This window comes from Dermacentor silvarum, chromosome 6, assembly GCF_013339745.2.
Source record: "Dermacentor silvarum isolate Dsil-2018 chromosome 6, BIME_Dsil_1.4, whole genome shotgun sequence".
NCBI lineage: Eukaryota > Metazoa > Arthropoda > Arachnida > Ixodida > Ixodidae > Dermacentor > Dermacentor silvarum.
This window is the reverse complement of record NC_051159.1, coordinates 145,592,179-145,606,641: the sequence shown is the minus strand read 5'-3', so window position 1 is coordinate 145,606,641 and position 14,463 is coordinate 145,592,179. Positions and strand designations below refer to the sequence as shown.

Sequence of the window (14,463 nt, the reverse complement as noted above, 5' to 3'; positions counted from 1 at the left end):
TAAGGTCATCAATCATTTGTTGTAATTCGTACCCATTGTTGCTGAATAGGACAATGTCATCTGTAAACCGAAGGTTGCCGAGATATTCGCCGTTGATCCTCACTCCTTAGCCTTCCCGATCTAAGAGCTCGAATACTTCTTCTAAGCATGCCTTGAATAGCATTGGAGAGATTGTCTCTCCTTGCCTGCACCATTTTTTGATAGCTAACTTTCTACTTTTCTTGTGGAGAACCAAGGTAGCAGTGGAATCTTTGTAGATATTTGCCAAGATATTCACGTATGCCTCCTGTACTCCTAGATAACGCAATGCCTCTATGACTGCTGGTATATCCACTGAATCAAATGATTTTCATAATCTAGGAAAGCCATATATAGAAGTTGATTGTACTCCGCAGATTTCTCGATTACCTGATTGATGACATGGATGCGATCCATTGTAGAATATACTTTCCTGAAGCCAGCCTGTTCTCTCGGTTGATTGAAGTAGTGCCCTGATTTTATTGGAAATTATCTTAGGGAATATTTTATACAGTACTGAAAGCAAGCTAATGGGCCTATAATTCTCCAATTCTTTAATGTCTCCCTTCTTATGGATTAATATATTGTTGGCACTCTTCCAGCTCTCTGGTACACTTTGAAGTCGTGAGGCATTGCGTAAAGGGCCACAAGCTTTTCAAGCATCATATCTCCTCAATGTTTGATTAAATCGACTGTTATGCCATCTTCTCCTGCCACTTTTTCCCAGGTCATGTCTTGCAAGGCCCTTCTAACTTCATTGCTAGGTATAGAAGGAGCCTCTGTTTCCTGTTCATCGCTACTTTGAATGTTGGTAGCGTGGCTGCTCTGGGTACTGTACAGGTCAGTATAGAATTCTTCTGGTGCTTTTACTATATCGAAACTTAAGAAAACTCAATGCAGAGTTTTATTCCTTCTGTTGACGAACCTCCCAGGGACAAAGTATTTGACAGAACTGGTGTCCATTAGACACCCTGTACTTCATAAAGTGGTTCCCGGCTGTCTAGTGCAAGCACTACACTCCTGCACAAAGCTTGTGCTAGCTCATCAGAAAGTGCAGGCAGTGCTGTGAACTTGTCCTGTGCAGAGTCAGTACCATGTTAAACGAATGTCAATGTGTACGCACTACTATGCAACACTTTTTAAATGAATATTAGGGATGTTTGAATAGCGAAATTTAAAAAATGGGCTTCAGATATCATCATCATCATCAGCCTATATTTTATGTCCACTGCAGGACAAAGGCCTCTCCCTGCGATCTCCAATTACCTCTGTCTTGCGCTTCAGATATCATAGTGAATGCCAAACATTTTTACGCTTCTCAAAGCGAACAGAAATGAGAAAGAAACCAGGAATGGCAGTAAAAAAATAATCCTTTATATTTACTTTAGTAAGTGCAATACTATTTCGAAGCCTGTTCAGCTGTGCTACTTGTAAATGAACGAAACGTGAAGTATTCGCTCAGTTCCCAGTTGGTTTACAATGGTCCCCTTTTATGGCCAGTAGGTGTCCAATAATTGTATATACTCAGCCTGTGCGACAGAAGTGTTGGAGTTGTATTCAAACATTTGCACACTCTGATGATCAGCAAAGTACAGCACTGTTCAGAGAGTGCAGGCTTATGTGCAATACATGAAAGAAGCATACTATAGCAGACTGCTGTTGCAGCACGAGCTGTTACACAGTTATTAATCTGAAGAAGGAAAAGGAAAATCAGCCAGGTTGATTTCGTAAGTGCATGATATATATGACATCCGTTGAGCCTAAACTTGGTGATAAAGCGATTTTGCCTACCAAGTAATGACAACAGGGCAACACACTTACATCACTGTGTGGAAAGCTGGAGGATTCAGTCAGATAGTTGAAAAAAGGTACAGGGATGAAGAGGAACATAGTAATTAAGAAGACCGTCGATGATATCACTCCAACGGACTCTGGCCTGAAAGAAAAATGAGACAGAAAATACGGCGGCACACGTGAATGCGGGTCCTTGCTTACACAACTCGAATAAAGAACACACAGCATGAGGTAACTGCATGATTAAAACTGCAATGCTGGGTATGTGCGAAAAAAAAAAAAAAAAAAAAAAAAAAACCCTACTACTTCGCGTTGTGCAGTTAGGTTTTAAAATGCTGCTACCGCTGATGGATGGTGCACAACTGGCGGTTTTCTTTCTAACTAATGTACCCTTGTTTGATTAGCACAACGCATGACCTATCAATGATGCTAAAACTGCGTTGAAAAATTGTTGAGAATCTCACGATGTCTCGGGCCTGAAACGAAAATATGGCAAATTCGTGCTTTCAACAAGCTAGGGTGAAATTTCTGGGCTATGAACGCACAGATCTACCACATTTACAAGTAGCTCTCTTTTTTTCGTTATCGTGTGAAAACAGCATTGCCACGTTGCTCCTTTCTGAAGATACTGCGTCGCTTACACACAGATCACTCGATCAGCTGATGAAATGTTTCTTTCGTAGCGCCAAAAAGGAATAACTTACACCTTGGCTTTGGTTGTTTTGCTCATGTCGACACCTGCTAGTCCGGCTTTAATAAACATTGCTCTGAAACGAGGTATTAAGTTGAGCGTGACTAGATGAGCGAAAGTTGACATCATCACATTGATGCCGAGTATGATAAAAGTGTGCATTTCGAATGCCCGTGTAGGGACACCCGTCACAGATGTTCACAGTTCGAAGTGAGCAAACTAAAGTACGCTGTACACATCACAGGTCACGAAAGCCACACGCAGCCCGGCACGTCAACACGAAATCATCTTCGCCGCACCGAAGCGATCGTGAACCGTAGGACGCCGGAAGCACCGGAAGGATGAAAGTACACAGCGTGCGCTGTTTGCGAAAGCGTGCAAGCAAGGCGTGACGTAAACTATAAACACACTATTTCCTACCGCCATTCTCTTTGGGGCAGCTTTACTTTAAAAAGAGCTATTTCATCAACTATAGGTTTCAAAAAATGTTCGCTTAGCAAGAGAAACTTATTACGGTGAAACTTCTTTTTCATCTCTCTTTTGTAACAATTACTGGTCATATTGTTACTTTTGGGTAACTACTTTTTACGCAAGTATACATAAAGAAAGAGCACAGAAAGAGTCGCCGAATGGGGCGGTAACATTTAACGACGTTGTTGTATTGTCTGCGTGCCGCAATTAGTGAAGTGCCTCAAGTAACAGTGATCATTCAGATTAGCTTTTATGTATTTGTTTCTGTTAAACAGTCATTAATTGCTGTAATTAAGGCACTTTTTTGATAAAGACAAAGAACTTGTTTTTCTTGTGCGTAACATTGGGCTACGTTTCCTGCGCCTGCGCACTCCGCGTCTTCTCGTCGAGGATTCTCCGCCATACTGTGCTAACGTGTGGTATTCGTCTTCAGAACCGGCAAATTTCTTTGGCCAAGACTGGAGATAAGGTCGTGAAACAGAACCGGGAAGGTAAGTGTTATAAATGTTATGAATCCGATTCGCTGTTCGTTCTGCTGCGTTTCTGTAATATGCGACCGGCATTCTTGCCCGGTCGTTATTGTTCATCCGGCCGCCATTGCTGCGCAGTGGAAACGACGGGACATGAGACTCTCGTTCTGGTGCTTAATCATCCTTACCCTACGTTTCACTTGATATATATTGGTCGTTATTTTTCCGCATTTTTCAGGTTAGTTTTTCGGGATAGCTGCCGGAGCGTGCTATTTAGATGCAATGATATTCTGTTCTGCTCGGTTTTGTATACTGTTACTTTTCGTGCACATTAGTGTTAGTAACCAAACTTGCACTGATAGTACAGAAGTTTGCTTAGACCGCCCACAAACTCAACACACTGAATAACGTCGCAAATATTTTGAGCTGCTTTCTTTTTGTCTGCTACTGGTAGTTTAAGCGTGATAGGATACATCGGTTTGCTTAAGCCTAACTACTGTGACCGAACGCCGGTTCGCGTTCAGACGCCCCCCGCACAACGGCCGCAAGGCGCAAGTTCGGTTCTGCGGTAATGTTACGCTGTACGCATTAATTCTAAAGTTTCTAAAAATGAAGTTCTCGCCGCTTCCAGTTACCCTGCATGGAACAGGTGAATGACACTAACGCAGCTCGAGGAAGGGAAGACCGCAAGAATATGGCGCAGGTACCGGTGTCTCCGCGTCCCTGGAATTTTTTGGCCGCGCCTTGCATCTTGTACTGCAAGCCGCCTATGTGGCGTGAAAAACGATAAGCTTAGCGTCCGTGTATGAACATTTTGGCATTACGCAGATTTCACGTTTAAAACTGGTGCCCAAACGACCGAATTGTAGTGTTGGAGGTCATTAAACTTGCATAAGAGTCGGTGTCCTTGACGTACGCAAAAGAACAAAAATCTGCCATGCACAACGGCCGAACTGCACCGCTGTTGGGCACGGTGCTTGCGGCTCTGCCCACTCGCTTTCAAGCGTCGCCTCAAGTGGCGTACGTTGAGTGTGCCGTTTTAGTTCAGTACCTGCTTGCTTGGTGTCCCTGCGCCTATATAAATTACATTTAATGTAGGCGGAAGCATCAACCGGTCAGCAGTCGAGATAAGCAGAAGTTAACGAGTATTGGTGGGGGGAAGAGATCGATACGGCCCTTAGTCATAGGTAGCGGTACTAAGTATATTTTGAAGGGTAAAGAAAAAGATTAAGGAGATTTATACAAAAATGCTAGATTTGTCACCGCCCCGTTTCAAAGGGGATGCATTAAATCATCGCTTAAGATAAAATGGCTTATAGTGCTAGTTTGCTGCATCATGTTTATCGATGGTGACCATTCGTCCATGGTGTGTGGAAATGACAAAGAAACCATTGAACTTGGTTTTGTAGGATGCCCCAGACTTGAACAGAAGCAGATGTGTTATTATTTTGCCCAAAAGCTTTTGGTTTCATGTACAGTAGTCGCTGTATGAATGAGTTGACTGACTTGTTAGAAATGGCTGGAAGATTGTTGGCTTAAAATCTGAATGGAAGAGTACGCGCAGTGCTTACTCCATTAATGTTCGAAAGCAGAATAGTCTGACATGCAAACACAAATCATCTGGTAATGACTACATCTAAAAGGGGCGCTCATAATATTGCTCCAACCACCCAATCATGCACGCACTTCATTACCCGTTGCTCATGTGTAGCTTACACAGCAAACAGTGCCATGTTTGAAGAAGAAACTTTTTCTTCTAGGGTGGCCACCCCAGGGAGGACGTAAGGTAAATATATTGTGATCTTAGAGCTGCAGCATCCGCAGGAGTGTTAGCCTTCTTATGCATGCAGAGGTTGCAGCTCACAACATACCTTTGGGCCATGGAGTCCGAGCTGCAAAAATTCGGTTATTTAACTGGTTTAGAGCCAGTGTATCTTAATGCCAAAATCCTTACTTTTGGTCTGTTTCATATTATAACTGACTGCAGCTGCAATGGGCTGTGACTGTGACAGGCTGGCTTTGCCAATTGTATTGTGCATTTATGTCAAGCTTAAATGCTACCTAGAATCAGGCTAGCCAGTTTTGCTTATGTCAAGTAACCACCATATAGAGCAAGCAGTCATGGTTATGTAGTCTCTTCTAGACTAGTTCTCATGACTACCTTTCAGGCAGGCTATTCCTCTTTTGGTTTTAGTAACTGAATGCAGATTAATTTTTCGATGATGCAAGTTGCGTAGCATAAGCGAAGCACTGGAAAGAATAACATTTGCTACTACCAATCTCATTTGGAAGGCGTTGGGGTTCGGTGTACTTGTGTGTTCAGCGTGATCTTTTTAGCCCCCAGTTGGCCAAATTGATGTAGGCTTTCTTATGCCTATGTCAGTGGTAGATCCAATGCACAAATTACCCTTAGTATTAGGTGTCACTTATGAACAATTTCTATACTGTTGTTGCAAAAAACTAGATACTAATATTCTTGCAACCTTGGTGTACTCTTTGAAGTCAAATATAGCAGCGTCCTGAGGTGTGTAAGCAATGTTAAGCGCAGTCAAACTGCCACTGCCATGGTATTTTTGGGATGTCGTGTGGGGTATTCAGACTTCACTCCTGATAGTACATGCTTTGAGCTTGTTTATCAACTGGAAAAGCAGACATGAGTTGACATTTTTCGTCTTCAATGCTGAGCCAGTTAATGATAAATTTGCAGTTAACTTGAAATGCTCAGTAGCAGCCTACGTGAAACACTGCATTGGTCTGAAGAAAACTTTTTTCGAGTGGGGTGTTAGGGCATAGTCAGTCCAGGTGGTCTTTTATACAATGTACTGCTGTATTAGTCGTTAAAATGTCGCACAAACGCTCCTCCAATAGGTAAACCATATGTGAGGGAATGAATCTGTGCTACGGGTATTGCTGCAAAACAAATTATTGAATTCACCGACAATGTTTCCTTTAGACACATCTCAAGCAATCTAGGTTATTACGGAATTCCCGTTATATCTTGGACTTCGTAGGCCAGGAAAGGCCAGAGTGATTGTTGGTAACGCTACATTGAAATTACTGTACCAGCTTATTGCGATTTCATACAATTTGATATGTTCAGGGTTTTGTAAGTGAACGGTGACTTATTTAAAAATAAGCGAACACTCCACTAGCAAATTTTACATACTTATAAGACTACTGAAATAGGGTTAGTATACAGGGAAATTCATGGCATTACATTGGTACCATTGGCATTGCAGTTCACTATCCTTAGCTAATAATCTGCTTTACTTATGCCAGATAAATGCAATTTGAAAGAATATGTCTAAACTGACTTCCTTTAATGCATCAAGGCACAGAAAAAAAATATATATGTGCTGGAATCGCATTTATGCACATTTTCTATTTGACACAGAAGTACATTCAATGACGGGCATCGTCTCGAGTGCTTGCATTAAAGTGTGCAACTTCACTTTCATAAGCTGTAACCATTTTCAATCCAGATACATTCAGAATAGGGAGTCTCTTTCTGGTGAAGGCTGCAATCACTATTGAAAGGTCGACATTCTGCATTAGCGCACATTCCCTGTACCTAGGGGATGGCGACTTCTGCATCTAATAAAGCATGACTTGCTTTCCTTTATTACTGGTCCTTTTCATGAGTTCAAACCAATAAAATATATACACCACCCTTCAAGGCAAGAATTGACACACATTTGATACCAGCTAAACTATGTATACTGGCTTGGATCATGTAAGAGGGGGCTTCTACAGTAGTACTGAAGCTTCACAGTGGTGTTTCTTCGTCTAGTTTTATGAAAGTTTGTGTACAGATACAAAAATGATTTCCTCATTGAACCACTTATCTGACAGTGTGTTCAGTTCTGTCAATGTAAAGCACTAATTTTCACCAAGCTCGCATGTTTCGGTCTCTTTATTAACCAAGAGATTATGGTATTGTAACAAGCCAATTTCCTCAAGTTTAGTTGCCACATAACTAATTTGAAAAGTGATGTAATTAGATCTGCCTGATTTAATGCAAGCTGTCATAAAAGCTTGGTTATATGCATAGCTGAACCTTTTATGCTGAAAGCTGATGAGCATTTCTGTAGTACTTGAGTAATGCTGCAGCAGTTAACAGATGAATAATGGTTCATTTTCGTAACATTTCTAGTTATTATGCAAGGACAGTTGAATGATGAAAGAAATGTGCTCAACGCTTGCATCCGCAATTTTGATTGAATGCTTTAAGAGGAAATCTGTAGCACTCGCCCTTCTCTTGCTCCTGGTCATCATCTGTGAACATCTTGTTGAAATTGAATCGACATGGTCATTTTATTGGTTTTCAAAGCATGCCTTACTCTGTGAAGTGTTCTGAGTTATACCAGTGAAGTGAATGTATGTGTGCGTGCTAGTGGCTTGGAGCGGCCAGGAGGAGGAGGAGGTGCAGCATGAGCTTCCACGACAACGCAGAACCGCGGCAGCAGCGGCCACCCATCTACCGACCAAAGGACCCCCCACCTGATGTAGCCCTTGATCGGAGCCGCATCTATATTGGCAACCTACCTCACACTGTGACCGAGGATGATGTACGAGAACTGGTTGAGCCTTATGGGGCCGTACGGGATGTCTTTGTGAACAGCCAAAAGGGCTTTGCCTTTGTGAAGATGGATAGCCCGCAGAGTGCCGAGGCTGTGGTGACCAACCTGGACATGAACTTGAGGCGTGGCCGACGACTGCGTGTGACACCAGCGTCTAATGCCAAGGGCAAGCTGGCTAAAGCGTTGGGTCATGGGGGTGGTGCTGTGCGACCACGAGACGAGAAGCCAGGTGGCCGTTGCCGTCTGTTTGTGGGCAACCTGCCCGCAAGTACGGGAGAAGAGGAGCTGCGTCGCCTTTTCTCTGAACATGGAGAAGTACAAGAGACATTCCTCAACTCGGAGAAGGGCTTTGGCTTTGTCAAAATGGCTTCCTACGAAGCAGCCGAGGCTGCTAAAGCAGCACTTGATGATGCTCTTGTGGATGGACGGCGCATTCAGGTGCGGTTTGCCACCCAAGGTACATGCCTCAGTGTGCGCAATCTTGGACCATGGGTCTCAAATGAACTACTGGAAAGTGCTTTTTCTCTTTTTGGGGAAGTGGAAAGGGCTGTGGTTATCGTGGATGACAGGGGGCGCTCGGTAGGTGAGGGCATTGTGGAGTTTGCACGCAAGCCGGCCGCCCAAGCTGCGTTGAAGCGATGTCTCGAGGGTTGCTTCCTGCTGACCAGTGAGCCAAGACCTGTTTATGCTGAACCACTGGAGTACAGAGACTGGGTTTTGGGCCTCCCTGAACGGACAGTGTCACGACGAGGGCGGGGGTATGCACGGGAACGAGAAATGGGACCACGTTTTGCACGACCAGGCACACAGGAGCATAGGGTGGCAGAGCGCTGGAAACGCTTTCTGGACTTTGAGAAGGACAAACGGGAAGAATTGGAGAAGGTTTTGAATGAAGAGCGTCGAAAATTGGAGGAGGAAGTGGAACGTTTTCGTAGGGAGCAAGTGCTGGAACGCCCCTTTCCGCCTTGGCAGGATGGACCTCATGATCAGTATGCCAGCTATTTGGGCTATGACACAGGCTACCTTGGCTACCCACCCCAGTACGGTCCAGGCTGGAACCATCGCAGTCCTTACTGAGTAACCTTCCTGAGCAGGACAGTGGGCAGAAAGACCCAGTGCATCAAATCAATGCTGCTGCTTCCACTCCACCTTTGTTTTTCTTTTTTTTTTTTTTTTGTAAATGAAGTGGAAGTCATTACATGCAGTTCAACATGTGGCTGTGTTGCTGTTTTTTTCTGGTGCTCTTCATTGGGAAGTGGCTAAACATTGCCGCAACATCGCATTAACAGTCGGTTCTTTTTCTCAGGCAGGAGCTAAGTGTCTGCAGTACCCAACCAGCCGCTGCTCTGCGTCACAATTTTGAATCGTCTTGGCGCCGTACACAAGCTGCACTTAGCCTCGAGCATTGCATTAGGAATCTGTGCGACTGTACACCATCCTTGGCGCGTGTGAAGAAATAGATTTTTTCGGTAAGATATGCTACCTTGTTTGCTGCCACTCAGTGCACTTAGGTTTGCTTACTGAACTCGGCGTCTTGGTGAATTGGAGCTTCACCTCATCGAGAATATTTTCAGAACTTGCATCTGTTGTTTGTACATATCCAAATGTCACAGGAATGATGCTTACGTTATCAAGAATTCTTTCTTTACCAAGCATTATTCACCTTTCTTTTCTACAATGGCCTTTTGTTAATTGTTTTAATTTTAATAGGGGTTCCAAACATATCACTTCGTACTGATTATGCAGAAGTTTACATGCTTTATACTGACTCCACAGCATTGCTTTCTTGCTTCAGTGGAGCTATCTCAGCCTATAGTGCGTGGATCCACAAAAAAAGAATTACTAGATGACTTCTTGCTAACAGTCTGAAAGCTACCTCGTCTGACATTGACTTCACGTTTTAAGCTTAATTGACTTTAATTCAAGCTCTACACCATGTTATGTTCTCTCTTGCCTTATAAGAGTACACAAATTATGGTTTCTGCTTTGACTCGTGTGCAATACGTTGCAACTGATATGTCGTCTACAAGGAGTAAAGAATGTTACCGGCAGTGAGTTGGAACATACTTAAAACAGCCATTAATTTAACCATCTCTTGTGTTCATGCTGCTCATTACAGCTATCGCATCCGAAACGCATGCAATAGATAGCAAATGGTTTTTGCTGTTACTCGTTAAGGTTCACACAAACTTCTGCAAAACTCCCGCACTCATTAACTGGATTTGTGTACCAAAGCAAGGCACTTCATAATCTTGTGGTGTGGTTACTAGGCTTTGTCTCGAAATTTAGTTGCATGAGCTTTATTATTCTGGCAGGAGGACCTGGATATCTGCACCAGTTACATTTGTCAGTAAAAAGTGTGTAGGTTGTATGCATTGAAGGGTGTAGGTTAGACAGAAAAGGCCCATGTAAACGCACACACACACACATATAAGGCGTCCTGTTGAAACCAAAGAAACGCAACCGGGAAACTGTTAGTGCCAAAGAATGATGGTTGGCTCTGTCTTGGTCTTCAGTTGTGTTTGACTTTCATGATTGGTCTTCTGCTTTTTCTACTCTTCAATCAACACCTCTCACATATAATGTTTTAACTATACTTTTTGAGGGTGCATCAAGCAATCATTGGTGCTGTACTTGGTCACACATATCGAACTAGGCTGGAATCTTCAGCAAGTTGCAAGATAGTTGTGGTATCGCTCATGAAATAATGCCGCGTAACTTCCAATTTTTTTTAAACGTTGTGAGCTTGTGGTCATACTACGATTTTTTTTAATGAATCAATATTAAGGGAAACAAATTGTTCATAGAAACGTCGGTCTTCGAACCTTCAGTGGGAAGTCATCTCATGTTGAAAGAATGCAAGAGGAGTACGTTGAACACAATTATAGAAATGGCATTGGAAAAGTAGAAATCTGCAACAGCAGTTGCCAAAAATGTCCCTATAATCTCAAAACGATGTGTTCCTTGTCAGTCCTTGCTGTTCCAATTTTGCTGCTGCTTATGTGCTGCATCTAAAAGTAAATAGTTAATAAAATGCATATGTATCCCTCAAAAGGCATGTGTGCGAGGCAAGCTTTAAAAAAAAATGCTCACTATCCCCCCACCCCCTCGGTGTCGTGTTCGTGGGATGGTTCGAATACAAGTACGTAATGTTCTCTAATAGCATAATTTTCTGTATTAGGAACAGTATGCCACCTGAAAAGGATTTGTCACCAGCAATTTGGCACTTTTGCAAAAACAACCTAAATGTTCTATTAGCATCCATGACATCTAGCTACCAACTTTACATGTCATACTGAGAAAGCTGGGAGTGTGTCATATAGGTTTATCATTTATATGGGATTCTATAGATTAGATCCATTGTTTTCCAATAATCGAAACGGGTCGCAGCTTATTTGCAGCCGGGAACCGAAAATTGTGAAGTTGCCAATGACAGAGCACTGCTTAAATTTAATACAAAATTGTTGACTGTCATGCAAAGCTCACTGGTGGCATGGGTGTGCTATGCAAAACTAGCAATTTGTAAAGGTTTTTTTTGAACGCCTGGACTCTACTGTGCACAACCAATAGCACTATAGCTGTATTCAAAGAATGAATTCTGCTACTGCTAGCCACTTCCTAACTTCTAGATGCAAGGAAATTGCCATGGGCATGGGCAACTAACTGTTCATGCCCAGATATGATGCAGCAAATAATTGCCCATGTGCAGTTCAGAGCAGACTTCAGTACCTAGGTGAAAGACAGCCTGCTGAAGCATGGTTTAATGCATGCTTTTACTGAGTGTCCCGTCTGCATGTTCAAGCTTCTTGGCTGCTCTTCTGACTCTGCCTTTGCTGGTTGTTTCTCGGTGAATCTTGTCCACAATGCCTTTGTTATGCCGCTGTCAGCAGTATTACTCCTGTACTAGGGTTTGCACTTCTTTCTGGAAGTTTTAAAGGAGGCATTGGGGAGCGATCCAGTGTCATTTGTGGCAGCCTGCAGTCTTTCTTGCTTTTGTCCCAGCAAGTTAAGAAAAATAAGGTAAGATAGCTGTTAGGAGGGGCATAATTTAGGGCCAATAAGTTGTAAATCGGGCACTATTTATTTCAAAGTATTCTTGAGCATAGTCAGTCTCATGTTTGCTCATTTTGTATACATTTAGAAGTCTGTGGTATTCATAATCCTTAAATGCAGCTTGCAACATTGGATGGCTAAATGTACAACTTGAGTTTATTGTTTCCTTTGATGATACAATCTGTGCAGTTATGTAGTGGGCTAGACTACTAAAAGCGGATGTCTTATGTACATAAAGAAGCCGGTTTTAAGTGCCTGTCGCCGAGTTTGGTCATTGCAAACAAACAAGTGTGACACGTAGATCAATAGATGGCACAGTGGCAGTTGTGTCTGCGCAACATCCGAAATTTCAAGAAGCCCGCACACCCTTCCACTCGTGAGTCGAGGTCACAACACACACACGTCTCTACGTAAGACACACTGCCTGCAAAGTTGCCAATTATGGCATGTAACTTCCACAATTGCAGAGCACAAAATACTACCATTAGAAGTGCACCGTGCCGCGAAAAAGAGGCAGGGCTTGTGGCACAATTGCAACGCAGTCTCTCAGCTCCAGTATCGGAGTAGGTGGGGAAGGAATGTTGCAGACGCTAATCGAAGCAGAAGGAGAGTTTGTGTCTACATTGGCAGGGAAGCTCTCCTCCTTGCAGCATGGCAATGCAACATTTCCAATTCCTATCTCCTCTAATAATCAATTTGGAAGAAAAAAAATACAGTAAAATGCTCCCTGGACACGGGCTCCTTACAACTTCCATTGTACAACCAAAATTTTCCATGGGGCCTGGTGAAGGGGTCCCTCTAAGAGAGCGGTCCGTATTTTATGCAGCTCTGCCCACGAGTTGCTTGATCGCTGAGTTTAGGCTAGAATGCTACTGTTTGGATTTGATGGATTTTGCATATACTCCGCTGCTTTCTTGGTGCAAGCATTTGAGCTACTCAGTACACAAGTTCAGATTATCAAGGTGTGTTGTACCTATGTGCGTGCAGGCCATGCAACATTTATCTTCAGCCAGTTCATCGCAAAAGAATGCTTTATTTCTTCCTTGATATGGGGGATGGGATAAGTATACGTTCACATAGCATGAAGAGGCATCTTGATGTTAACATGGCGTCCTTATTGCTTGGGTAGCTTGACTGTTCAGTAATCATCGGGGTCATTGCTGCAAGTTTGGAGTCTTGTTTTTTCCGTGCTTGTTCCGGTGGTTCTATATTTGAGGCTGGCCTTTCGGGTGCACGCATAATGGTGTAATCTACATTATTTAAGTGTAGTAGAGTGCTTGGCTGCTATTTTGGCTTAATTTAGTTGTTACTCCTCATGGCTGACTTGCACAAATCGAAAATTTGACTGCAACAGATCTATCTGTGGTGATGTCTGTTATGCTAAGAAATGAACTTGTAGACTTGGGCAAATTATGAGAAATTACATTCAGTCTGCATTTTGAAATTGAAGGAAACTGGCAGCTTTGTACTGCCTTGCACAGGAATTGCAGTGTCAGACCTTTGTTACATTTACCTCAAATTGAAAACTACAAATGTTACTTTTCTCAGCTGACCATCGTGCTTTACCATACTTGGGTTGCCTTTATTATCTCTACATCTTTGAGGAGTTACTCATGCAGATAGATTGTGCATATCCAAAGCCGTTCTCCAGCAATTTCTCCTCCGAATTTTTTGGGTGGCAAATGTCCGCTCTGGGTGTAGAAAAATAATGCTGTTAAGTACTGGCAAACTTAGCACACTCAGCATGGCTGTTTGAATTCACTCTCATCCCTTGACCATTTTGACTCTTGGTTCCACAACCCACATTTTAAAATGGGCTGTGCATTAAGGGCTGTCTTTGTTCCAGAGCCGCTTGACTTTCAGCCTATAGTTTCTTTACCTCCAATGCCGGGCATTCTTTGCTTGTGGCTGTCCATGGTGAAACAATATGCACTTCTGTGAAGTTTCATACGCACTGTGTGCTGCAAAACAATGAAACCCAGATAGTCTCTCGAGAAGCCAGAGCAATGTTGCAAAGGCACGAGTCTCTCTGAGACAAAGGCTGGTGCCTTCAGTTGGTATGGCCATTCCAGCGTGTCATATATTGAGTTTTCAATACCTTGGCTGAGATGGAGATCGAGGCTTCTCAAGCCTAAGGCTCATGTTGGCGAGAAATGTGTGTGCTCTGAGAGATCTAGCCAGCTACTTGTGGATGCACATCATTTCCCTGTGGTTCACGTGCTTGACTTTGTTGAGCTCTCTATGGAGCTCAAGGACATCTTGAGTTTGCTGAGGAAATAGCTGTCGGGTGACAGGTACGACATATGATCATGTGGCAACGTTTATATTCTGTGTAAGTAATAGTGCGATAGGTGTCTGGCTTGAATAACTCCCACTGTAGTCCTCT

The 14,463-nt window shown here is 43.1% G+C and overlaps 2 protein-coding genes across 5 annotated transcripts in view; one reads left to right on the top strand and one right to left on the bottom strand.

Moving 5' to 3' along the window:
• The window catches only part of LOC119456151 (UDP-N-acetylglucosamine--dolichyl-phosphate N-acetylglucosaminephosphotransferase-like), a 32,675-nt gene extending 29,788 nt beyond the window's left edge, over positions 1-2,887 (bottom strand). Inside the window, exons 1-2 of one of the 2 annotated variants that reach the window (XM_037717769.2) lie at positions 2,517-2,887; positions 1,840-1,954 (exon numbers count right to left, since the gene is read on the bottom strand). In XM_037717769.2, the coding sequence (XP_037573697.1) occupies positions 1,840-1,954; positions 2,517-2,665 (264 nt within the window). In that variant the 5' untranslated portion in view covers positions 2,666-2,887. Of the gene's footprint in view, positions 1-1,839; positions 1,955-2,276; positions 2,394-2,516 lie in introns of those variants that run through there. The other variant, XM_049669566.1, reaches the window with a different exon arrangement.
• Positions 2,888-3,122: 235 nt separating this feature from the next.
• The window catches only part of LOC119456147 (paraspeckle component 1), a 46,393-nt gene continuing 35,052 nt past the window's right edge, over positions 3,123-14,463 (top strand). Inside the window, exons 1-3 of one of the 3 annotated variants that reach the window (XR_005193069.2) lie at positions 3,123-3,465; positions 5,205-5,230; positions 9,331-9,493. The gene's annotated coding sequence lies outside the window, so the exon portion shown is untranslated. The remainder of the gene's footprint in view (positions 3,466-5,204; positions 5,231-9,330; positions 9,494-14,463) is intronic. The other 2 variants (XM_037717762.2, XM_037717764.2) reach the window with 2 other exon arrangements.